Source organism: Vigna umbellata, chromosome 6 (assembly GCF_029865625.1).
Source record: "Vigna umbellata cultivar VRB3 chromosome 6, Vumbellata_1.0, whole genome shotgun sequence".
Classification (NCBI taxonomy): domain Eukaryota; kingdom Viridiplantae; phylum Streptophyta; class Magnoliopsida; order Fabales; family Fabaceae; genus Vigna; species Vigna umbellata.
This window is the reverse complement of record NC_142170.1, coordinates 5,658,689-5,685,488: the sequence shown is the minus strand read 5'-3', so window position 1 is coordinate 5,685,488 and position 26,800 is coordinate 5,658,689. Positions and strand designations below refer to the sequence as shown.

Sequence of the window (26,800 nt, the reverse complement as noted above, 5' to 3'; positions counted from 1 at the left end):
TAATAAATTTAAGTATTTTAATTGAGTCTTTATTAATTCCTTTTTGTCTATTAAGTATTTAAAAACTTTATATTTTTAATTGAGTATTTATCTTTTAATTTCTTTGTTGACTTGATGATATGACTATTATCTTGCCATATATATTACCTTAGTTGTCTCCACATTTTATTTTGTGTTGTTAATATGAAACGAGTTTTGTGGTTAACATAGTGATTTGTATTATGATAGTGAGAAAAATAATATAAAAACCTAAATACAATATTAAAAGAATAAAAAAGAAAGGTGAGATTGAATAACAAAATAAGAACAAACATGAGATGAGATTCAAAAGGAAGTGAAAATGAAGACGTCCAATATAGTTTTTTTTTTCTCTTCTTTTTTGTTTACCTTCATTTTCAATTTCATTCCACACTTATTCAACCCCATGCTTATTCTATTGTTCTTTAACACCATGTTTAAGTTTTTATTTGGCTTCTCTTCATTTAAATATCAAAGTTAATATTAAATATGAGTATCTTGAAATTAGAGTATACCAGAGAAAAAAAAAAATATATATATATATATATATATAACTAATTACATAAGAATATATTTAAAAATATATATTATTTAAGTAATATAATTGATTACATTACATGCTTAACTTTTTTTTTTATGATGAAAAACAGAGTTTCATCACTTTTACTGAACAGCCCTACAAGTAAATCCTGACCAAAAAAGTGCTGCCAATTAGTTCATGAGAATCCATCAAAATAAACTTTTTCCACTTCAATTCATGAAAATCATCACTCCAAGTCTGTGATTTTTTCATTCTCCCCCATCAAATAATTTAAAAAAGTAAAAGTTACATGTTTAATCAAAAGATTCTTACTATCAAAGGGGTCCAGCCACATTAATAATTCATCACTCTACCATTTTCATCATGTTCATAATTGGCCATCATCAAAATGAGAGTTGAATTTAGTTAGCGTTCTGCCTAAACTGCAAACTTTGTATCTAATAATTTCTTTTCAGAATATATATATAAAAAAGAGAGGTAGCAGTTTCACTGAGAAAATCCTCCATCGTAACCTTTTCTTACTGATCAGGTTAATTAATGCTTATCAAGAGGAAACAAACAGAAAAAAAGCTAGTTTGAAAGTTCTAGCAACCATCTTTCACTATTGGCAAACACATTATGCACGTTTTTTGTGTGTTTATGGCAATCTCATTTGGAATATGTATATTAATTAGTGTAAACATATAGTACTTGAGGTGTTTGCATCTTAAGTAGATAAAAATGATTAGCGAATAAAAAAGGGATATTTAGCTTTGGATAATGACCCCACCAGAAAGAAATTAAGTTGTGAGTGATGAAAGGACAGTGGTAGTTACGTTTGAAAAGGGTTGAGCACATTCACAGATAAGTTCGACAGACTGAGGTTCGGAGCAACTTCATCTTTTGTTTGTTTCTTCATTAGTTGTGTTGTTTTCATCCCTACTCTACTACTCATTACCCTGTATAATTTATAAACAACAGTGTTTTTCATATATGCCAGCTCAACTTGAAGGTCACATTCATACTCTTCAATATGTAGCTTTGTAATAATACAAGACTTCTCATATATATATGTTTATATCTGTGCATTGTTATGTACAATCACTCAACTTTCACTATTCTTTATTCAATAATTTAATTTGTGTTAATTAAATATCTTAATTGACCATTTTATCATTAGAAACGATTGTTTTTTATACTTGTTTAGAAAAAGTTGGCAAAAGTAGCTCGTTATTATCACTTACAACTATTGGTGGTGTGGTGGTGTCCTGTACATAATTGATAATTATGATAAAAAAATTTAATATAATTTTTTAAAATCAATTTGTGAAAAAAGTGTTGTATTCAATTAAAAAAATATTAAGAAATGAATTATAAATATAACTTAATTTTATAAAATAAGTCTATGAAATATCGTTTGTTCTCATATATATATATATATATATATATATATATATATATATATATATATATATATAAAATGGTAAAATGATTATATCTATAAGATTTAATTTATTTTCTAAAAAGTGACAAAAATATTAGAAAGTGAATTTTAAGTCTAACTTATCTTCACAAAACTGGCTTATAAAATAAGGTTTGCACCTCACTTATATATTATAAATTGATCTTATCTCTAGTCAACGTGAGACTTTTAAAAAAAATATTTATATCCATAAGTATCTATATATAAAATTCATTTAATAAGTGAATATTTTAAACGAATATTTAAAAATAATGAATAATAGATAATTTAATATTATATATATAAGTAAATCAGGTATTATATTATTTTTATTTATATGTAAAAAATTAAAATGAAAATATAATTTATATTTTAAGTTAAATTTAAATAAAATTTAAATTTAATTTTTTTTATATTATTTTATTGGTAATTAGTTTGTTTATATCTAACAGTGGAAAAATTGAATCCAGAACTTTTTCTTCCAAATTCACAGATCTCTAAATTGTTAATGGAAGAAATTGATCTTCCGATCTGTGTCACTTTCTTTACCTACTTTATCTCTAAATCATCTTTATATGATTATAGGTATAGGTATGAAAAATCCTATAAACTGTCATCGACAGAATTTATTACTGTATAGTCTATTTTCTAGTTGAAAACGAAGGTCTATAGTCTATTTTCTAATGATGAAGGAATATTTAAATTACTGGTCCTAAAGTTTATGAATACTTTTGTGTAGAGTTGTTGTATATATCTTGTAACCAGTTTAATTTCATTAGAGACTGAAAATTTTAAAACATACAAATAAAATTTTCAAGTACTGCAGACCTTCTATCTTTTGCCACAAGATAATTATAACTAATTTATACTTTTAATCCTCCAGTCCATTAATATTTTAAATTAATATTAAAATTTTATTTTTAATAAATAAATTATATAATTCATTATTTAATATGTTTTTCATAGATATTTATGGCCTTTAGTTTTCTCTTTTAGCTGGCTTTATTAAAAGTAGCGCTATCCACTACAACTTTGTATAAATATGGGTGTGGTTTGATTGAAACAGACGAGGGACATAAAAGCAAGAGAATAAAAGATATGTTAGAAAGAGATTAAACAAAGTAATATGCAATAATGTAATTTGTTAAAAAAATTATGATATTTGTTTTTTATAAATATCAAGTTAAGATAATAATATTCTATTTTTCTTCCTTAAATTTCTCTCATGCACGGAAATAATAGCAAAAAATAAATAAATAAATTGGTGTACTTTTAACAAGAAAAAAAGAGTGTACAATAAAAAAAACTAAACATTAAAATGAAGTTTTCATGTGAGATTTTGTCTAAATTAATAAAATCGTTTTGTCATGTTTTATTAATTGTTATTCATGTTGTTTATTTTCTTTGATAGATCATGTAGGATCAATTTAATATTTAATATTTTTATTGATATTGACTACCTTTGTCATCATTTTAAATTTGTTCATATTTGTATTTTCATAACAAGTTTTCGTTATCGTTATGAATGGGTGGATATGTTTGCATTTCTTTCATCTACAACTTCTTATTAGATAAATAGATAATTTGTGCATTTTGTTTGTGAATAAAAGACAATATTACTTACAATATGCAAAACATTTTCATTGTCACACAATTCAATAATATAATATTATGTTACTTGTGCTCAACTTCATCTATTAACTTTACGGTGCAAAAACAAAATGTCGAATAATTTTGGCTTTTAACAACATATTTGTGTTCGACGTCATATCGTGAGACGTAATTTTGACGTCAAACACCCACCGTTCGACGTTACGCTTTTATATCCACTGACGTCTAATATTTAAATAACTAGTTACATTTAAGGGAAGATTTGGCGTCAAATGTATAGGAAGGGGACGTAAAGTTGACGTCAAAGACAAAGATGTATGACGTAATGTTGACGTCGATTTGTTTAGGGCGACGTTATATACACGTCGAGTAGCAGAGAAAGGACATCTAATATTTGAATAAATATTTATAGTTAAATGAAAATTTGACGTCATACATGAGGAGGCTTGACATAAGTTTAACGTCGAACTAGTTTATGCTTGACGTTACCCCGCTAAGCCCTAGAGTTTCTCGCCCAGCGTTGCATTTTGATTGTTACATCAACTGTATTATATGAACGTCAATCAGTGCATAGTTCAACGTTAAGATTCAATATGAACGTCGAATAGTGTATAGCTAGACGTCACGTTATTTTTTTTTTAAATTTTGTTCGTTATAGCTCATTTTACCAAACCTAAAATACAGAAACCAGTTTTCCAATTCATATATTCATAGAATTAATTAATTTAAACCATGATATCATCAATTCATCAAGTCCAATTAAATAGTAAAACTAAAAGACGCTAATGTTATCATCAAAACTTAAAAGAATCCAGTTTTCCATTCATTTATTCACAATATTCATCTATTCACAGTTTAAACTATGCTATTATCAATTCATGAATTCAAAAAGCTACACAAGTAAAACTAAAAGCTAAGCAAATGCTACTATCATCAAAGGAAAAACCTAAAGCTATAGCTATTTAAAATATTTATTCAAATATTATGCCCATTCCTCTCTTATCATTTTTATTACTGCATCTGACAATATAGAGGTAGTGTTGAACTGCTGCAAAATCAAGGAAAATTTACTATTATATTCATTTTAATGTGAAAAGTTTATTAATATTTGTAAGATTTTCAAATGTAAATTTCTACCTCAATCCAATCTCATCTTATTTCTGCTCGGATGATTGCCTTCATCCATGACATAATGTAGTAGCCACATGCCCATGAATCATTCTGCTTGTTACACTAAACATGTGAAAGAACTTAGTCAAATGTAATGGTTTAAATTTGACTACAAAAATTAATGGTTAAAGATCAACGAATTTCAACCTTAGGATATATAATTTCAATTTGTTGTTCTCTGGTCCTAGCCACAACTCTAAACAAATTTGAAACATTAGAAACATAAGTTAATATATTAATATCATCATGAATTGGTATAAATGAATGTAATACTTACGATTGTAACAAGGACTTCAACCCCGATTTCATCTTCCAATGAAGAGAACAAAACCATACAACTTGTGCTTTTTTTGGAATGATCACCATTAGTTGCCAATGTCCCCCATCATGTACCAACAAGTAGTGAGTTTATTGATTAAAATTTGATAAAAGTTGACAATATTGGGAAACACATACGCATCAATGTATGGCGTGATATACATCTCTCTATTAGACTCAATCATCCATGTTTGCATATATGATTTTCTGGACTCTAATGTGTTTCCAGATGGTTGAATGGTCTGAGGTTCAAGAAAGCCATAAACTAACGCCCGACCTGATTCCACTACGACGGTGTCTATGTACCTATAACAATAAAGTTAAGTATATTTATTAAAAAGTAATAATACTAATATACAAATTGGAAAATAACAATTAAAAAACTTACATACATCATAGTTGTATGCATGAAATGTTTAACATTGTTTCTCCACCAATGATCTCAAATGCATCATTGAAAGCAATATACAATGGAATATGGCACTCAAGGCCAAATGTTCTTAACTCCTACTCTATCCCTATCGGTTCTTTTCTCAACTTATTTAATATCGATGTCAATATGGATAGAGGATCATCATCATCTTATGCTTCCTCATGAGCCTCATTCACAGGTTGAGGCATTGGTTGTTTCTTAGGACGATAGACCTGAAAGTCACATTTACAAAAGTTAGGAATCATTTAATTATAACTTAAAGATTTAAGATAATAAAAATAAGAATATAATACCGCTGGTTGGCCAAAATATGACATGATCATAGCCTTAGGCCAAGCTATAAATGTGCCTATGGCCTCCCCCACGAATTGGATTTCAGATGTAGGCATTGGCACGAGAGCCTGCGGGTCTCTAACATCATCAATCATTACCCACGCGTGAGTAGGCAATAAAGGAGCACCATGAATGGTCTAGCCTCCTGCAATCTATCGTCCCACGGCCACTACGCGCGAAGGATCCTCATCAACCAAAAAATCATATTGAATAGTGTAATTAGTATGATCTACAGTAGAGCATGAGCTTTTGGTGCTCACACAAGGTGCGGTAGGATCATCTTTGGGGACGTCCTCCTGCTGTTGTTGTTGTTGTTGTTGTTGTTGGGAGATCATCGCAAGTTTTTCTTCGAGCGTTTTTTAGCGTTCATTCATGTGCTCCTCTATCTCGACTTGCATCTGTTGTCTGAGGCTACTAAGCACTTCTTGGCTCACGACTTCTATGCTTCTTGGTTTAGGCCAAAGTAGTCCCTCAATCCAGTAGCTCCTCCAACAGTACGTACACGACCTGGATGATCTAGCCGACCTGTGACTACTACTAAGAGGTCCTCCCTACCTTGTGCCACAAATGTGCCTTGAGACTGTTGCTCAATCAACTCATCCTTCATAATGAAGTTAGACACATAAAAAAGTTTGTTAAATAATTTTTTTATGAAGTATGGTAATTAGTTAAAAGATTCTACTTACAATTCTCTGAGATATCTCCTGAGCAGACTGGGATGTCATCTGGCCATTGGACTTGGTCCGTGCAACCTTCCACAATTCATGTCTAGCTGGTGGAGGTGCTAGGTCAGCTGACACAAGACCTAACTCCTCAGCACGACATTTTCTCATCTTTTTCTCTAATAACGCATAACCACCACGTGACAGTACGTGTGGTGTATCATTAAGCCTCTGCCTCTACTGGACGGCTATCCTTTTCACCTATGAAAAAATTAAAATTATTAAGCATAAATCACAAATTAACATCTTGTGTGACTAGAGCAAAATATTAAAAAACATACATGTCAGTCATCAGAAAGTCTAGTTGCTTTAAAATGCACCTACTCTTCCTCAGTTATTTTATATTTTGAACAAGAAGTCTCGTTCTGTTTAGAGCCAAAGACGTATACACGTGTCATTCTCGTCTTGAAGTCCCTCCATCATACTGCAATGTAGGATAAAATCTTATTCCTTATCCTCTCATAATTAGGAATATCCCAATTTTCTTGTTAAAAACAAAATTAATGTTAAAGCATGTTAAACAAAAATAAGTCAATGATGGAAGTAAAACATCTTAAACATACCAAAATATCTTGTCATAGTAGATTTTTATCAACCTTTGGAACATCATCCCAATAGTTAGCGACAATAAGGACATGTGTTTTTGCCAACACGCCCAAGTAACTCCTAAACGATGCTGCATGTGCCCCAATAGGAGCAAATGATCGGGGATCAAACTCCACCGTCATTGGTTTCTCATTAACTTGACGGGATGTGACATCAGGCATCCGAGTCACAGATCTACCACCTCCTCCCGTCGGACCTGATCCAGAGCTTGTCATACCTGTTTACAAAGTGTTAATAAATTATAGTGTTTACAGACAAAATAAATAAATTGTACAAGTAATTAAAACAATATAAAGAAAGACACCTATTTCTCCCATATGTCTTCGTTGTGATCACATCGAGTTGCATATATTTCATCGGGTACATCATCAACCTTATTTTCAATGGTTCTTGATGTGAAGGAGCTTGTCTCAAGTATATCTAGAGATTCTTCATCATCAGTTGTGTGCATGGCTCTGCCTTCCAATACCATTGACCATTTGTGATTCACTGGGTCAGTGACATAGAATATTTGTCTTGCTTGACTAGCCATAATAAATGGTTCATCTGTGTAACTCACTTTGTTAAGATCCACCAAAGTGAATCTGAGGTCTTCTGTCACCACACCAGAATTACCATCAACCCATTTACACTTGAAAACTGGAACTCTAAAAGTGACATAATCAACTTCCCAAATTTCTTGTATTATTCCAAAATAACTCATTGATGCTGTAATTGGATTCTTATCCTTGGAACTAGAAAAGTGTACAGCCTCGGCTTGTAGGGTAACTCCATTATTTTGAACTCTACTTTTATTGTCTTCCTCCTTTGAATATAACAAGTAATTGTTTATGTAATAGCCGCCGAAAGTGATCACATCGGTGTTAGGTCTGCGAGCTAGTCTCAATAGATTTTCAGAAACATTCGGAATCACGTAAATCTTTTTCTTAAACCAAGCTTAAAAGGATTTGTTATGTTCATGAAGTGTTCACTTTTCGCTCATATGTGGATGTGCAGACTTGATTTCATCAATGTGTTGTGAAATGTAAGGAATAACATCCTCTGTGTTGTTTAAAATGTACAAATGAGCTTGATTAACTTCTTTTCCACTAACAATTTCAATCTTTACTCCTCGAACTCCCTTTCCTTCACATCTGTGTTCATGTCTGTTCTTTGGAAGTCCTATTGGTTCACAACTTGGCATATAACTTGAGCAGAATTTAATGGCTTCCTCTGCAATGTAGCGCTCTATAATCGAAGCTTCTGGTCTCAATTGATTCTTAACATATCCCTTTAAGATCTTCATGTATATTTCAACTAGGTACATCCACCTCAAGAAAATCGGCTCACATATTCGAATTTCTCTCGCTGGATGGACAATCAAATGAACCATGATATCAAAAAATGAGGGTGGGAAATACATTTCCAATTGGCACAATAGTCTAATGGCCTCATTTTGCAAACCATCTAACTGTCGAGGATCAACAACTTTCTTGCAAATGGCATTGAAAAACAAACTTAAACGTGTGAGAATACCTCTAACAGAGGCAGGTAATATGACTCGAATAGCTACTGATAAAAGTTGTTGCGTTAAGACATGACAATCGTGAGACTTTAAACCAACTAAATTTAAATCTTTCATAGAAACAAGACTACTAATATTCGGCGAATAACCTTGTGGAACATTCACACTATGCAAACATTGACAAAAAAATTACTTTTCTTTTTTTGAAAGAGTGTGACAAGCTGGAGGAAGATAGGTGCGTCTTCCTATGGATTGCGGATGTAACTCATAACGGATTCCCATGTAAACCAAGTCTTGTCGTGCTTTCACTTCATCTTTTGTCTTTCTTTTAATGTTTAGTAAAGTCCCAACAACACTATCACATACATTTTTTTCAACTTGTATCACGTCTATGCAATGTCGCACATCAAGTTTACACCAATATGGAAGATTAAAGAATATTTATCGTTTTTTCCAAATATTTTTCTCAACGGTCTTCTTTTTATGTTTTTCGAATACAACATCAATGTTCCTCACCTGGTTGTATACTTCTTCCCCATTACGGAGTCTAGACACTACATCATCTTCAGGACTTCCATTAAACGCTTTTTTCAATCTACAGTAAGGGTGATTTCGAGGAAGAAATCTTTGGTGTCTTGTGTACACAGTTTTTTGCCCATGCTTCAGTTGAGGATAACTAGTATTTTCTTCACGAATCGGACATGGAAAATGACCTTTAACACTGTAACCACTCAAGTTCCCATATGCTGGGAAATCATTTATGGTGCAAAACAACATTACACGCAAACAAAAGTTTTCTTCTGAATATGAATCGAAGACCTCGACGCTCTCTTCCCACAACATTTTTAAATCGTCAATTAATAGTTTAAAATAAACATCAATGTCATTTCGAGGTTGTCTAGGACCCGATATCATCATAGACAACATAATGTATTTTCTCTTCATGCACAACATAGGAGATAGATTATAAATCATCAACATAACTGGCCATGAACTATGTTTTCTACTTAAGTTGCCATAAGGATGCATACCATCAGTAGCAAGTGCAAGTCTTAAGTTTCTTGGCTTTGCACTAAATTCCGGAAATGTGCCATCAATGTTCTTCCATTGTGGGGAATCAACTAGGTGTCGAAGAAGATTATCACATTTTCTTCCATCAACGTGCCACATAAGATTCTTCGCATCTTCTTTAACAGAAAACAATCGTTTCAACCTAGGTATTATAGGTAAATACCGCATGACCTTTGCCGATGGATCTTCATTGTGTTCATCGTTATTTCCATGAAGTTTCTTCTTAAATCGCGACGAACTACACGTAGGACACACCTTCATAGAAGCATACTGATCTCTATACAATACACAGTCATTGGGACATGCATGTATCTTTTGGTATTCCAAACCCATTGGACATAGAATTTTCTTCGCGTCGTAATTACGAATAGGTAACATGTTATTTTCTGGAAGCATCTCCTTCAGCAACTCCAACAATTCCTTGAAACTTTTTTCAGTCCATCCGTTTCTTGCTTTCAAACAAAACAATTTCAAAGTAGCCGATAACCTTGTAAATTTGATGCATCCTGGATACAACTCTTGCTCTAAATTGTTCTTAAGACTATCGTATAAATGAGCTCTTCCAAAATTTTCTTCACCAACGTCACGTACCATTTTGTCTAAATGATCACCCATCCATTCGTTGACATAACGTTGTTTGCTTATGTAATACTTCCCCATGCTAAGTCCAAATTGTATAACTTCTCATTCTTCCATAGATGAACAGATGATCACGGATGTTGTCACAGTCTTGATATACTTGATTGAGACAACGAACACAAGGGCAAAAATATGCCCCGTTCACAGGTTCTGCGTGTTCTTTAACATATTCTATGAACTCAAAAACCCCTCGCTCATACTCTTCACTAATACGACGTTGATGAATCCAGCTTCGATCCATAGTACTACTCTAAAAGTAAAGAATCAACGAAAAAAAAACTAACTTAAGTTGAGAACAAAAAAATAATACCAATCATACGTTGAAGGAAAAAAAAACTACATAGTAAACGTACACAAACACAAATATATATCGTAATACACATATCATATATCTAGAATCGACAAACACAACACAAACACAAAGACATATATCATATGTAAGAAATATTGAAGGAAAAAAAAAACAAACTTCAAATGGTGTCACTGAAGAAGATGATGAAGTTTGCTGACCACGTACGAAAAACATCCTAAAGATAAACGAAAATCAATCAGTCAACCCACATGAAAAACAAAGTAAATGAATACCAAATGACATTAGAAAGACATAAGCGACTTAAAAATAACATTCTTTGTCGATAATAAGAAAGAAATGTAGCAAGATCGGAAGAAAAATTCGATCTCAAATTATATGAAACCTAAATCATACTAAAAATAAATTAAGTTTAGTATATTTAAACTGAATTATTAAACAGTATAACTAGGTTTTAGTAAACATAATTTAATTTTTTTAAATATAAAATAGTATAGATAAACTATAGTTTTGGAATTTTAAGTAAATTGTAGACTTTCTAATCTTGACATTCCTATTGTTAGTTTCACACGCTGCTTGCCAACGCTATTCTTTTTATGTAAAAAGTTACTTCCAAAATATCATCAGAGATGCCGACTTCAATAACAATATCAACGTTATCCGAAATTTTGATATTAAATCTTAGAAAAGATTATTTGACACAATTTAACTACTATTTTATAATCTTTATAAGAGTACAATGATCTTACAAAAATTATATTTCTAAAAAAATAGAGAATAAATGATAATAAAGTGTAAAAAAGTTATGATGTGAAAATACCATTATCTTTAAATCTTTCTCCGTAGCAAATCATCGTCCCACAATAGTTTTTTTATATTTACTTATAACAAATTCAAAATAAAAAATGTTTTAAACTTGTGTGTTAAATGAAATTAAAAAAATATCCGGTAGAAGGAGTAGTAGCATAAGATCGGGAGAGAATTTGAGCAGATATTGATGCTCACGTGAAAACACACAGCAGATGAATTGGCCATTACACTTTTTATTCTTTGAGAATTTCTTTTTGCAGCCTTGTGATTTTCTTTTGCACTCCCATGAGTATTATTAAAATCTTTACTCTATCCTTTGCTTTAAAGTTTTTTTTTTCAGATTCTTGAAATCTCCCAAATTATGTAATTTACATTTTAGAAAAACAGTATATTAATCTATACAATCTAGAACAGTGATTTAAAAAATAATTTAGACTTTAAGATTGAATAATTTAGAAATCAATATTATATTTTAAATTACATAATTTAAAAGTTTTTTTATATATAAAAGGAAAATTTCCAAATTGTTAAATCTTAAATACTACATTCAAATTTAGATTTAGATTGTACAACATAAAATTTATCTTTTACATAAAAAGAAAACTTGTAGATACATACTCAAATCAATAAGACACGTTGATATTTAACAATACATATTTAATATTGTTAAAATAGAATGACTTAGTTTCTCACACCAAGAGGGGGTGAATTGGTGAAGTGAAAAAATATAAGCTTTCAAAAACTATTTCAGTAATTAAGATGCTTTTACACTTTTCTTGAATCGCAAGTTAAAAGATGTACAATGCAACAGTAAACTAATCGAATATGATGACAGCGTAATCGACTTAATAAAAGAGTGTAAGGATCAGAGAATTCAAATGCTAATTTTTATACTGGTTCGGCCAAACCTACATCCAGTGTCCTTCCAACCACAGGAATCAAATGCACTATAAAGATCAAGGTTTTTACAACAAGGTTTTTACAGAGACCTCACGTCAAAAGTGTAAAACATCTCTCTAACCCTCTAATCTAAATATAGGCAATAACCAAACTAGACCAACAACAAGAACACTCTCGTTTGCTGTCTATCCCTTTGAGGCACCCTCAAAGTCAATAACATCATTCTTCTTCCTGCAAACACCACAGGGAATCCAAGTCAATCTTCAAAGATTGCAAATCCTGATCACGCAGAATACACCTAGTTGTGCAGATTGATTAGACGTTTTAACTCAGCAAGCCTTGCTTATCAAGAAACCTCAAGTCTTTGATCACCACGGTCAATCTTGGTTCTTGGAGCTTTTCTTTCTCTATAAGATCAATATGAAAATGTTAAAATGCACAAAAGTTCTTACAGAATTCAAATCAGCGTCAATTTATAGTAATGCATACATCAAACGCAATTTAATCGACTTAGTCACTAATGTAGTCGAATACATCTTGCAGTTATAACAAACTAACATCAGTCAAGCTTATTCATTGAATGCACATTTAATGCAGTCGACTCACAATAAATGTTTGGTCAATATATTTGAAAATATGACTGCTAAATCAATTGAGTCAAGCATTCAATCAGTTTTCAAAATAGCAACGAACTTAGTCGAATACAGATTGCATGTAGTCAATTAAGTAAAATCACTTAGCACAATTTTGAAAATTTTTCTCTTCAAAATAACTCATAGCACACTTGATAAAAATTTGTGCAAACACTCGAGTTTTAATCGATTCATCCCATAATGTAATCGACTTACTGTTGTTTTGCCACACATTAAGGTTCAACCAAAGTGCTTGTGGTTTTTCATTTCCAACAACTTATGTCATGCATACACATATAGAATCACATATTAAACACAATGATATGCAATGAACAACACAATCATGTTCACAAATATGCTTATACAGATTTATCACAGTAAGCAAAAACATATAACATGTAATCACAGAACATGTAACACAAAATACTCATGTGTTATTAATTATGTGTTGTCATCATCAAAAACACAGATATTACTGAGATTGTGGGTTCAACTAATCCAATGCTCCCCTATCAACAATCTCAACAAATATGTATAAGGTTAGAGATGTGAAAAAAAAAGCTAGGATTGGTTGGTCATTATTTTCTTTATTTTTTATTTTAAAATATATATATATATATATATATATATATATATATTAAAACATATTTTATTATATATATATTAAGTCTTGAAGCATTGATTCCCTGCGGATATTGTCTTGATATAGTATCCAATCACATACATATTTCTCCTAATATGTTCTTGCACAAAAAAATAATATTCAATCATAAGAGATCATAATAAACTATGAAAAGATAAAACAACGACATAAAAATATTTAACAATGCTTGAAAATATTTAACATTGTCCTACCTATATTGATGTATTAAAACATGTTTTCCCCATTACATTTTAGAACATCATTTCACAACTCAATCATTTTTAGAACAGTGATCCCATAGTCATATCTACAACACTTGCATAACCAAATACATATATAATTAGAACTTTCAAATGAAAATATAGATATTCAATGACCCATTACTGTGGTAAAAAAAAATTAAAGCAAACAACTTACGTGTTTGGTTAATTAATGGGAGTAACCTTGTGTTATACTTCAAATAGGCATGAATTAAGTTGTCCATAAAAAAACTATGGACAATAGTCACCCATTATACTTTCTCAAACTATTAATATTGTCTAATATTGTACAAGAGATATCACTTACATTTCTTGAATTTTCAGAAAAATAAAGTACAACAAAATAAATCAATATATACAAACAACATATACAACCTACATTATGCTCCTCAATGCTTATAATGCATTTCATCCTTTTAATAACATCTTTAATAGTTATTGCTTTGCCAATGAAAAGTGAACCCACAACACCATATAAATTTTGATCAAATTCTACCTCAACTCGACTTACACTCAACCCTAAACACATACATACGCCTACAAATGTTAAGGGCACCAAGTGCTACATCACACAAAACGATTAGTTTACGGATACCCAACGACTAAGCATCTCCTTCAATAAAGGACCACAAATCTCTAAAGGCCTCTCCATCATTTGAAAGGTGTGTCTCCAATCCTTAAACGATGTGTATCCTTAAGGATACCATTCATTTCAACAATGTACTTTGTATCACAACAATTATGAAGTCGAACCTACTTGTTCAATAAGAAATTATTTATGTCAAATATATGTGCCCTTTCAAATTAAAGATAATTATTTACGTTAATTTCTATATCTATTTTGTTACCATCCATGACTTCTACATATACTATTCAGTAAAAAAATAATCAACTCGAAATCAACGACACAATCAAAGATCATTAAGAGAAACAACTTCTTATACCATGTTTATTATATAAAAAACTCAAAGTATGAAACCACTTAAACTACAGTTACTCATCACTTCACCCTATTTGAAACTTTGTTCAACTACAATACATCAAAGTCACGTACACAAACCGAAAATCAACATATCACGTATCATTCACAAATAAACCGTTATAATCATAATAGTGAAATCACCAAATATATTCCAATCTCAAACCACCCAAAAAATAATAATCAAACTTCTTCAATTTAATACAACCATAACAAAAAATTAAAACTATTTATCACAAAGGACATGAGGTTATAAGTATCTTACTTGAAACTGCTAAAATGTGCTTTATTGACACATAGACCAAACACAAACAAAGGAATGATGCACAAAATAATGGAAGGAATGAAACAAAGGCACACCCAAACAATTGATCAAAAGTGACGACGACGAAATGCAGGTGACATAAGGAACCCACAAGAAAACAATGAAGTTATAATGTGAGCAAGAAATTTTGAGACAGACATATTGTTTCAATGGAGTAAAATACTAGATTTTTTCGTATTTGGTTCAAATGTAATCAGGTCATTTGAATTTGTCATTTTTTATATTTTATATTTGGTTCAATTTAGAATTTCAATATGAACAAAGAAAAAATCCAAGTCAACCACTTAAAAAAGTTATTGTAAATTCAATTTAAAAAAGTCACATGTAAAAAATTGTGTAAAAATATCATTTGTATAATCTTTTACGCATGTGTAAAAGTGCATAAATCATGAATTGCAAAATGACTTGTCTTGCACTTTTAAACCTTACTATTAGACATGTATTTGATTTGGACCTTAATAAAGTGTGACTTTATATGCTTATAACATTCCATTTATAAGCGTTTTTTTTCTTTTTTAAAATTGAAATTGTATTAATTAAATTAGTTTTTCAAAAGTTAATTTAAATATTTTTTTACCAATTTGCTTGTATACCATTCTTTTTAGTTTATATATATTTTTTCTTTTGTAAGTACATGTGAAAAGTAATTATTCAAACAAATCAAACTAGGAAATAAACGGGATAAATTATATCTTTTCAAAAGAGAAAAAACAAAGGGAAAAAGAAGAAGAAAATATAAATAAATTAACTAGAATATTCCTTCTCTATTTATTTCGATGAGTGAAAAATATTGATATGAAAAATATTTTATATTAATCAACAAAATTATTTTATTTTTAAAAGATAAAGAAAAGTTCTCATATCATACCAATTTGAATAAATTATATTATGATAAATTCAACAAAATTAACTTTAACTTTTTTTTCTTCAAATACACATTGCAAAGTTTTAGTATCTCTATCTTAATTCTCTTTCATTTTATAAAAATTAATAACACCTTACTACCTATACATTTTCTTAACGCCTACTATAAGATGTTTGATTTTCATATTTTCTACATCAATGTTAACACAACAATTATAGTTTTTATATCTCATACGTGATTCTTATATCTTAACGCCTTTGTCTTCTTTTCGTATTTTAACGTGTTTTTTTAATTTAAATGCATATATTGCAAGAAATTTCAGATAAGCTCTAAATACTGAAAGGAATAAACTATTTTAATTGTAGAAGTGTATAATATTGTCAATTATGTTAGTTCAAAATAAAAAAGTGTAATTTAAACAATGACATTAATTAACATGTTTAAAGGTTAAACTTATAATACATGATAAGGTTTAATGAGTAAAAAAGTAATTAAAATTTTAGATATTTGCTTGAAAATTATTAATTTCTCTTCACGCACTGATTACTTTGACGAAAATCGTAAATTGCAAGGGAAAAAGATGTAATTTATCTCCATTATTTTTTTCTCGATTATTTTCAGATTTTCCCAAAATTTATGAAAACTGGAAAAGAAAATAATGAAGAAGGAAAAACAAAGGTCCCGCCTATTCTGAAAAAAAAAACTCCAGAACGGCGTCGTTGGGTTCCCTTCACCCAAATTTCTCCACACACTCAGTGCAATTCATTTTCCCTCAAGCAAAACTGCCTCACCGTTGATGGAGGGCGGTGACGCAGCGAACATGCTGCGCATTCTGGTGGCCACCGATTGCCACCTCGGGTACATGGAGAAGGACGAGGTGCGCCGCCACGACTCCTTCCACGCCTTCGAGGAGATTTGCGCCATTGCCGAGCGCCAGGGCGTGGACTTCGTTCTCCTTGGCGGCGACCTCTTCCACGAGAACAAGCCGTCGCGGTCAACGCTAGTCAAGGCCATCGAGATTCTCCGCCGCTACTGCCTCAACGACCGCCCCGTCCCGTTCCAAGTCGTCAGCGACCAGACGCTCAATTTCCAGAACGCGTGAGTCTCTCTGTCTCTCTCTCTCTCTCCCTCTCTCTCTCTCTCTCGTCGCTAACTCGTGTGTGTGGTTCTTAAATGTATGTGAAGGTTATTAAGGATAGAGTGAGTGATTGTTATTTGTTCCGCAGGTTTGGTCACGTGAACTATGAGGATCCTCACTTCAATGTTGGCTTGCCGGTTTTTACCATTCATGGAAATCATGATGATCCTGCTGGTGTGGTATGATTTTGGACTTGTATTCTTTGTTCATTGCTGCATTTAGAATGTGCCCGATTAAGAAGGAGACCATAAGGAGATTTTATATTCGGGAATTACTCCGTGTTTACCGGAAATGGTTGATTGTTTTGAAAGTTTGCATGCTCGAATGTTCGAGAGGTTTATGCTGTAAGTTGGTATTTGAAAATTGAAACGATTTTTGGTTTTGCTTGGAACATTTGTTTTGTTACTTAAGTTGTTATTTAGAGTTTCGGCTGGATAAAATGAACGTCGAGTGGCTAGGATTAGGAAGGTGTTATAGTAAATTCTGGGCCTTGTATGAACGGGTTAACCATTTTTGTAACAATGGTATCAGAGCCTTGCACGAATCCAATGTTTCGAGTTCGAACCTTGGAGGAACCTACTCCTACCATTGGGGGAGTCCCGAATTTTCCAAGCCTCTAGTGCCGGCTTCTTAAGGAGGGGCATTTGTTATAGGAAATTATGGGCCTTGTATGAACGGGTTAACCTTTTTGTAACAGAAGGGGGTGGGTGTTATAGACTGAGGACTTGGATAAATCATCGACTGTTGGTTTTCATGCCTTTACTGTTCAATAATCTTGACTTGGTTTATTTTTTCCTTAGGGTTTGGATGGGAGGTAGAATCGCAAAAGAGGCTAATGATTATCCATGTGGGCTTGGGGGAAATACTAGTATACTTTTACCTTGTTATAGCTCCATACAAGTCATAAGTATCTGGACTAGTGTTTGTTTATTTCACCACTATTTGTTTTGCTTCAAGAGGGCGTTAGATGAAGATGTATTACTAGTTATAATTTCTGTCTTTCCTTTCCTTTTTTCTTAATTTTTTTTTTGTAAGGACTGGAGTTGTTGGTCTTGTACTTAGCATTGTTGCAAGATAAATTCAGAATAAGATTGATAAATGTGTTATTACAAATAAACATTTTTTGAGAAAATGCACATGGGCAAAGTAAAGCTTGTAATAGCTTGATTCTTGTACTTAGCATTGTTGGTCTTGTACTTAGCATTGTTGCAAGATAAATTCGGAATAAGATTGATAAATGTGTTATTACACATCATAAACATTTTTTGAGAGAATGCACATGGGCAATGTAAAGCTTGTAAAAGCTTGATTCTCACTCACTTTGTGAGCTAGTTTTTGGAGTTGAATTAGGCCCTATTGTAAAATTGATTTCGGGTCTCCCCATGAAATCTATCTAAGACTGCTACTTGGCCTTTGCGATGTATGAAAAATCAGTCCTACAATCTCCACATTCCAGATTTCTAGTATTGATCACGAAGGGTTGACTGTTGAGATCCCACTTCAACTATAAAAGAGACTGAATTAGAATTTAGAAAGGTTTCGACAATTCTTACTTCATGAACTCGCTTTTGGAGATCAGTTACGCTTAATAAAAATTATGATGTCTAATTTCTGACTAACGGAACACCTTATATACATTTTCCTCAGCAAGCAATTTGTATATACATTTGAAAAGGTGATGATGTTTTCATTTCTTTTGCTTGTTGGATTTCCTACTGACATTCGTGATCTGAAAAAGTCAATTGATTTTGAAGGAAACTGATAGATCTACAGATTTATTTAAAACTGTAAAGACTTCCAAGACAGGTTTTTGGATGTTCACCCAGAAAAACCATACAGCTTTATTAATAATGAAACAAGCACATTAATCCAAACTGTTACACTAGCCTTGGTCTTTCGAGAGAACTAGACTCTCTGATAGACCTGAAAGGAATAAGGGGAAGTGGATAGTGTACGAGAGAAGGAAGAGGCACAACTGATGCGATTAACTAACTAACGGTCTGGGACTTAACTGCCTTTAGCAGTTAAGTGAGGAGGGAAACCATTATAAATAGGAGAGTTAGTGTAGGAGGGGGGACTTTTGGTTAATTGTTTGTTAGACAGGTTCTATCCTGGGGAGAGGGTTAGGCCTCTATTGTTCATTGTATATAGATATTCTTTTGTGAATAAAAGAGATCTTTCTTCATTACCTGGTGTGCTGGGTGTGAGTTTGGAGTCTTGATTAGGTTCGTTGTGGAGGACTCTATCAAATTGGTCTGACCTGCCGGATCCATTGATAGCCGAACGTGATGGAGGGAAGAGTGGTGACGGTTGCGGAACAGATGGAAGCGGTGGAGGTGGCGTTGGCAGAAACGAAAGAGGAAACGGTGTACTTGCGACATGAAACTGGGACGCTGAGGCAGAACTGTGAGATGATGCGCCAAGATATCCAAGCGATTTTGACGATCTTGAAAGACCGCAAGACCGACAATAGAGGGGTGCGACGGGATGGGAGTGAATCGTCTGTAAATGATAACGCCGGAGGAGCAGGAGACGAACGGGGCCAAACCGGAGCAGGACGTACTGGGGCGATGATCAATTGGCGGAAGCGGGTGGAATTGCCCGTGTTTGAAGGTGGCGAACCCTGGAATTGGATGAGTCGGGTGGAAAAGTTTTTCGAGGTACAGAAAGTGGAAGAAGAGGAGAGGATGAAACTGGCGTTTATCAGCATGGAAGGGTACGCCGGAAGCTGGTTCTGATTATGGCGGGAGAAGACTAAGAACTACTCGTGGGAGGGGTTGAAAAGAGCGTTGGGAATTCGCTTCGGAGGAGGAACTCGGGGAATCGTCTATGAGAAGCTATCGGCGATCAGACAGACGGGGCCGGTGGAAGACTACGCCAGGGATTTTGAGGTGCTAGTGGGTCAGACGACTCAAATTCCAGAGGAGCAAATCCTGGGTTATTTTATGGCGGGTCTCAGGGAAGAGGTGAGCGACCAGGTGAGACCGCATGATCCGCCAGACCTTATGACCGCGATGCGGGTCGCGAGGGACGTTGAAAAGTTTTGTGCGCCGTTGAAGACGGGAGGAGGCTCGGGTTACAAAAATCTAAGTTCGTGGGGGCGGTCGGCGGGAACAGTCGCGCGGGTGGACCCACCGAGAGAAACGCAGAACCGAGGGGGAGCCATCGAGAGTGTCGGGTTGGTTAAGAGGGAGACGGCCCAAGGAGGAGGCGTTGCTAGAACCACCGGTGACGGGAGAGATCGAGGCCCACGAAACCTACCTTATGCGGAGTACTTGAAAAGGAGAGAGGAGGGCAAATGTTTCCGCTGCGGAGGGCCGTTTGGTCCGGGTCATTGGTGCCCGGAACGGGGACTTCGCATGTTGATCGTGGTGGATGAGGAGGAGGAAGACAGCGGCGAGACGGAAACAGAAGTGAACATCGCTCAAATGGAACTGTCGGCTTTGTCAGCAGGGGGTTGTCGTTCCCCAAAACGATGAAGTTGTGGGGGCGGATAGGTCGGCGAGAGGTCTTGGTGCTGATCGACAGTGGCGCGAGCCACAATTTCATTAGTCGCAGAGTAGTGGAGGAGCTGGGGTTGAAGGTGGAGGATACCCAGCCGTATCTTGTGTGCTTGGGGGATGGTCAACGGAAGAAGATTAGGGGGTGTTGTGAACAGGTGGCAGTAAAGGTCGGAGAAGCTGATATCGTTGAACGGTTTTATTTGTTCGAGTTAGGAGGGGTAGAGTTAATTCTGGGGATAGACTGGTTGAGGAAATTGGGGAAGGTGACGGTGGACTGGGGAACCTTAATCATGACTTACCGACAGGGAGAAGAGGAGATCACCATTAAAGGTGACCCCACATTAGAAAGAAAGATCGTGGGACCCAGAACTTTATCAAAAGTAGATGACGTGAAAGTTTGCTTACTGATTTGGGAGTTGGGCTTGCGGGAGGCCTAGAACGTGAATCAGAATGGCAAGGACCTTTTTGAAAGACAGAGGGAGGAACTAGAAAAATTATTGGGCCAGTATCACAAGGTGTTCGCAGAGCCCACTAGTCTTCCACCTGAAAGAGAGAGGGTGCACCAGATAAAGCTGCAGGAGGGAATGGACCCAGTGAACGTCCGGCCTTATCGGTATCCGCATGTCATGAAGGGTGAGATCGAATGGCAAGTTGCGGAAATGCTTCGAACTGGGGTGATCCGGCCGAGCCACAACCCGTATTCGAGCCCAGTCATTTTGGTAAAGAAGAAGGACGGGAGCTAGCGGTTTTGCATCGACTACAGGGCGCTCAATCGGGCCACCGTACCGGACAAATTTCCGATTCCCGTGATTGAAGAATTGTTGGATGAGCTGAAGGGAGCGTGTTACTTTTCAAAGGTAGATTTGAGAGCGGGATATCACCAAATTCGCATGGACAAGGGGGATATAGAGAAGAGAACATTCCGGACGCATCAAGGGCACTATGAATTTGTGGTGATGCCCTTCGGACTCACTAACGCGCCGGCGACTTTCCAAAGTTCGATGAACAGTCTCTTCCAACTCTTTTTGAGAAGGTTCGTCCTCGTCTTTTTTGACGATATCTTAGTTTACAGCCAGTCATGGGGGGAGCATCTGAAGCATGTGGAGACGGTGTTGTCCGTCCTGGAGCGTGATGGCTGGGTGGCAAATAAGGGGAAGTGTGAGTTTGGGCAGACTAAAGTAAGGTACTTGGGCCATGTGATTTCGCAAAAAGGGGTCGAAATGAATGCGGAAAAGGTATCGGCAGTAAAGGAGTGGGAGAGACCGAAAACTCTGAAGGGGCTGAGAGGGTTCTTGGGGCTAACGGGGTATTACCGGAAGTTCGTAAAAGACTATGGCAAGATCGCCAAACCGTTAACGGAGTTGCTAAAAAAAGGGGGATTCGCTTGGAACGATAAGGCACAGGAGGCATGGGAAAATCTGAAGGAAGCAATGACGACGACGCCCGTATTATCCTTGCCAGATTTCTAGCAGCCGTTCCATATTGAATGTGATGCGTCTGGTCGAGGAGTCGGAGCAGTGCTGATGCAGAATAAGAAACCTATCGCCTACTTCAGCAAGGCGTTGTCGGAGAGGACGCTAAGTAAGTCAATTTATGAGAAGGAACTAATGGCGCTGGTGATGGCCATTCAACACTGGAGGCCATATCTTCTGGGTCAGCGATTTGTGGTCCACACCGATCAGAAAAGTCTAAGACACTTGCTTGAACAACGCATCACTACCCAAAACCAACAAAATTGGATTGCGAAGCTGATGGGGTACGATTTTGAGATCGTATATAAGGCGGGAACGTTGAATCAGGTAGCTGATGCTTTGTCGAGAAAAAAAGAAGAGGAAGGCACGGAGGAGGGAGAACTCAGGGTGGTGGCCAGACCGTACTGGCAAGATTTTGAAGAAGTAACCAGGGAAGTGGCAGCGGATCCGATTTTGCAGAAAGTGGTGGAAGAAATCAAAGCAGACCCGAACACCCATCCTGCGTATTCTCTGGAGAATGAAAGGCTTCATTACAAGGGCCGGCTGGTGCTGTCAGCCAATTCTTCGTGGATTGCCACATTAATAGCAGAATTTCACGTAACGCAGGCATGGGGCCATTCCGGAGTTTATCGAACTTACCAGAGAATCGCTCAATCCCTATTTTGGAGGGGGATAAAGAAAGACGTGACCGAGTTCGTAGCACGATGCAGTGTATGTCAACAACACAAATATCTGTCTTCTCCTCAGGGGTTATTGCAGCCATTGCCGATTCCAAACGCGGTGTGGGAAGATTTGAGCTTAGATTTCATTGTGAGGCTACCCAAATCCAGAGGGCATGATGCGATATTAGTTGTGGTGGATCGTTTGAGTAAGTACGCCCATTTTCTGCCCTTAAAACATCCTTACACAGCCCGAACGGTTGCTGAGGTTTTCACGCGGGAGATTGTTCGGTTACATGGGATTCCTCAGTCGGTGGTAAGTGACCGAGACCCCTTGTTTCTTAGTCTTTTCTGGAAAGAACTCTTTAAGGGATTGGGGACGAAGTTGAAAATGAGTACGGCTTACCATCCCGAGACGGACGGCCAAACTGAAGTCGTGAACAGGGTGCTAGAAGGATACCTCCGATGTTTTTGTTCGGAGCAACCAGCAGGATGGATGGCGGTCTTACCTTGGGCTGAGTATTGGTATAATACCAGCTATCAAGGAGCTATAAAGTGCATCCCATTTGAGACAGTCTATGGGAGGCAACCTCCCTCGTTGCATAGATACATTCCGGGAGAAACTTTAGTTGAGGCGGTGAGTCAAGAGCTTTTGACACGTGATGAGGCTTTGAGACAGTTGAAATTTCATTTGGAGAAGGCACAAGAACAGATGATAAGGCAAGTGAACAAGAAAAGGAAACCAACGAATTTTGAAGTGGGAGATTGGGTTTATCTAGGGATAAGACCCCATAGGCAGACTTCAATGCCCACTAGGTTGCACCCAAAATTGTCGGCGAGGTACTTTGGGCCGTTCCAGATCAGTCAGAGAGTAGGGGAGGTAGCTTACAAGTTGCAGTTACTAGATACAGCGCGGATCCATCCCGTTTTTCACGTATCCCAATTAAAAAAAGCTATAGGGGAGCGAAGGGTAGAAAAGGAATTACCGCGAGAATTGCAAGCAGAAGGGCCGTCTTTCTGGCCAGTGGGAGTTTTGGGGAGAAGGCAAGCTCAACAGGGAAAGAAGACAGTGCCACAATTGCTGATTGAGTGGCAGGAAGGAGGTTCAGATGGGGCAACTTGGGAGGACGAGGCAACTATCAGAGAACAATATCCTGACTTCAACCTTGGGGACAAGGTTGAATTTCAGGCGGAGGGTATTGATAGACCTGAAAGGAATAAGGGGAAGTGGATAGTGTACGAGAGAAGGAAGAGGCACAACTGATGCGATTAACTAACTAACGGTCTGGCACTTAACTGCCTTTAGCAGTTAAGTGAGGAGGGAAACCATTATAAATAGGAGAGTTAGTGTAGGAGGGGGGACTTTTGGTTAATTGTTTGTTAGACAGGTTCTATCCTGGGGAGAGGGTTAGGCCTCTATTGTTCATTGTATACAGATATTCTTTTGTGAATAAAAGAGATCTTTCTTCATTACCTGGTGTGCTGGGTGTGAGTTTGGAGTCTTGATTAGGTTCGTTGTGGAGGATTCTATCACTCTCCCTAGCCTTTCCTTTACAAAACTTCCTAAAAAATTGCTAAAAACAACCGCTTACATAAACTTTATAAAAATCTGAGACAACAAAACCTACCCATAACTGTCTGTCCCTTTTATATCTCCTAATAAACTAAATCATATAGTTTTTCTTCTATTGTAAACTTTTCCTTTGTACCTGTCAGAAACTAACCCCCCCCCCCACCCCCATTGCCTCTTTTTAGTTTAGCTATGTATATATATTTGACAACATTAATATTTTGTCTATCTAATTTTTCAAACTACAACAAATATGATCACTTTATTGAATCATTGTCGCAGGACAACCTTTCTGTGGTTGATATTCTCTCAGCATGTAATCTAGTCAACTACTTTGGGAAAACAGTTCTTGGGGGCTCTGGTGTTGGTCAGATCGCTCTGCACCCTATTCTTATCAGAAAGGTTTGTTATTGAACGCTCTTACTATCAGGATACAGTATTTTTAGTGAAACCGTCACTTTTTTCTTTAGGTGCATGTTTGGTTTTGCTTAATTTCAGGGAAGCTTTTTTCTTCCCCTTCAAATTCTCTTGGTGAGATTTTAATTCAAAGTAATAAGTCAATGCAGACAAACTAATGGGAAAAAAAGGAAGACAAATCTGGAATGATTAGAAATCTCATTTTGTCCTGAAGCTGTATTTTTATGAATTGCAGGGTTCAACAGCTGTAGCTCTGTATGGTCTGGGAAACATTAGAGATGAAAGGCTTAATAGAATGTTTCAAGTATCCTACTAATAAAATTTGCTTTGAAGCGGTTCATCTATTTAAGTGCACTCCTATCCGGAGGTAGTAAATTACTTAAATATTTTTTCAGACACCACATGCTGTGCAGTGGATGCGACCTGAATCTCAGGAAGGGTGTCAAGTGTCTGATTGGTTCAACATTCTGGTACTTCATCAGAACAGGTTGTCTTCTTTTCGTCTGTCTGTTTTAGGAGGCTGCATTTAATATCACCTATTGATGAAGATGTGTTGATTGTTTTGAAATATAACTTTGACTTTGAATTTATTGTTATTGCTTGCAGTCTAGATGATGTACAGTATTGAAGTTTTAGATTTTAATCTGCATGATTATTCATCTTGTTTTCACTAATGGTATGTAGGGTGAAGACAAATCCAAAAAATGCAATAAATGAGCACTTCCTGCCTCGCTTTCTAGACTTCATTGTGTGGGGCCATGAGCATGAATGTTTGGTTGACCCGCAGGTGTTCTGATTAAACTTCTCTTGAATGGACCGATATAGAATATGTTGTGCTCTGCAAAATTATTATGGATTTTGATTTTCTACAGGAAGTTCCAGGGATGGGATTTCACATCTCTCAACCAGGGTCATCAGTTGCAACGTCTCTTATTGATGGAGAATCAAAGCCAAAGCATGTACTTCTTCTAGAAATTAAGGTTGTCTGTGTACTGGGAATCTAAATGTCTCTCCCATAGTAGAATATCAGTGATTGTTGTATTTCATCATCTTACTAAGTGCTTAAAATAAATGGTTATTGTCAGGGAAATCAATATCGCCCAACTAAAATACCTTTGATGTCTGTGCGACCTTTTGAGTATACTGAGGTAAGGTAAAATACTAATATTTTGTTTTTATTTTTGTCTTTATTAATTATTAATTACATGCATAATTTACATTTCACTGTTATTCGAAGCAAAATTGAATTTATTTAGTGGTTACCATTTGTGGCCATCTCACAGTAATCATTCTAATATTTGCAATGAAGGTAATACTAAAAGATGAGCCGGATATTGATCCCAATGATCAAAGTTCTATTCTTGAGCACCTAGACAAAGTGGTATGTGGATATTGCTTATCAGATGATTTTTGTTTTGCTCTGTCCTTTTGGTTGCATGCAAACTTCTTGTGGGAGAGACCTACCTTGGTATCTTTTTACCCGAGTCTTCCTCTTTGGTTCCTCATAGTGATTATTCTTATAGTAATTTGTTCTTATTCAGTTGTGACAAAATTTGGCTACTCTGCTTTAGAGTCTGTTTCAGGACCACTGAAATTTGTTGGAACTTCAATTTTCTTAAATTACTTTTATGCATGAATCTGTGATCATACCTATCGCAACTCTGTTTTGATAATAGAATATGGTTCAGGTTGGGAAACTGATAGAAAAGTCTACTAAGCAGGTCGTCAATAGAAAAGAACTCAAGCTTCCACTAATACGTGTCAAGGTAATTTTTGTACATTGTACCATGACTTTTGAATGTCACATCTACACTGAGCGGCTCTTTTATGTTTCTTTTCTAGCAAGAAGATAATTCTATAACTAATTGCTTTAATCTTTATTGTTTTTGATCTTGCGCCTTTCTTTGAGA

General features: G+C 35.3%; 1 protein-coding gene and 2 pseudogenes across 1 annotated transcript in view; 1 reads left to right on the top strand and 2 right to left on the bottom strand.

Annotated features, from left to right (window-relative positions):
* Positions 1-5,146: 5,146 nt before the first annotated feature.
* Positions 5,147-6,698, bottom strand: LOC148196643 (uncharacterized; annotated as a pseudogene).
* A 1,462-nt stretch (positions 6,699-8,160) lies between these two features.
* Positions 8,161-10,371, bottom strand: LOC148196642 (uncharacterized; annotated as a pseudogene).
* A 6,436-nt stretch (positions 10,372-16,807) lies between these two features.
* Positions 16,808-26,800, top strand: part of MRE11 (DNA repair and meiosis protein (Mre11)) — a 28,602-nt gene continuing 18,609 nt past the window's right edge. Inside the window, exons 1-10 of the mRNA XM_088093087.1 lie at positions 16,808-17,229; positions 17,358-17,448; positions 24,756-24,875; positions 25,126-25,194; positions 25,286-25,377; positions 25,575-25,677; positions 25,763-25,870; positions 25,976-26,038; positions 26,200-26,271; positions 26,579-26,656. Coding sequence (XP_087949213.1) covers positions 16,928-17,229; positions 17,358-17,448; positions 24,756-24,875; positions 25,126-25,194; positions 25,286-25,377; positions 25,575-25,677; positions 25,763-25,870; positions 25,976-26,038; positions 26,200-26,271; positions 26,579-26,656 — 1,098 coding nt within the window. The 5' untranslated portion in view covers positions 16,808-16,927. The remainder of the gene's footprint in view (positions 17,230-17,357; positions 17,449-24,755; positions 24,876-25,125; positions 25,195-25,285; positions 25,378-25,574; positions 25,678-25,762; positions 25,871-25,975; positions 26,039-26,199; positions 26,272-26,578; positions 26,657-26,800) is intronic.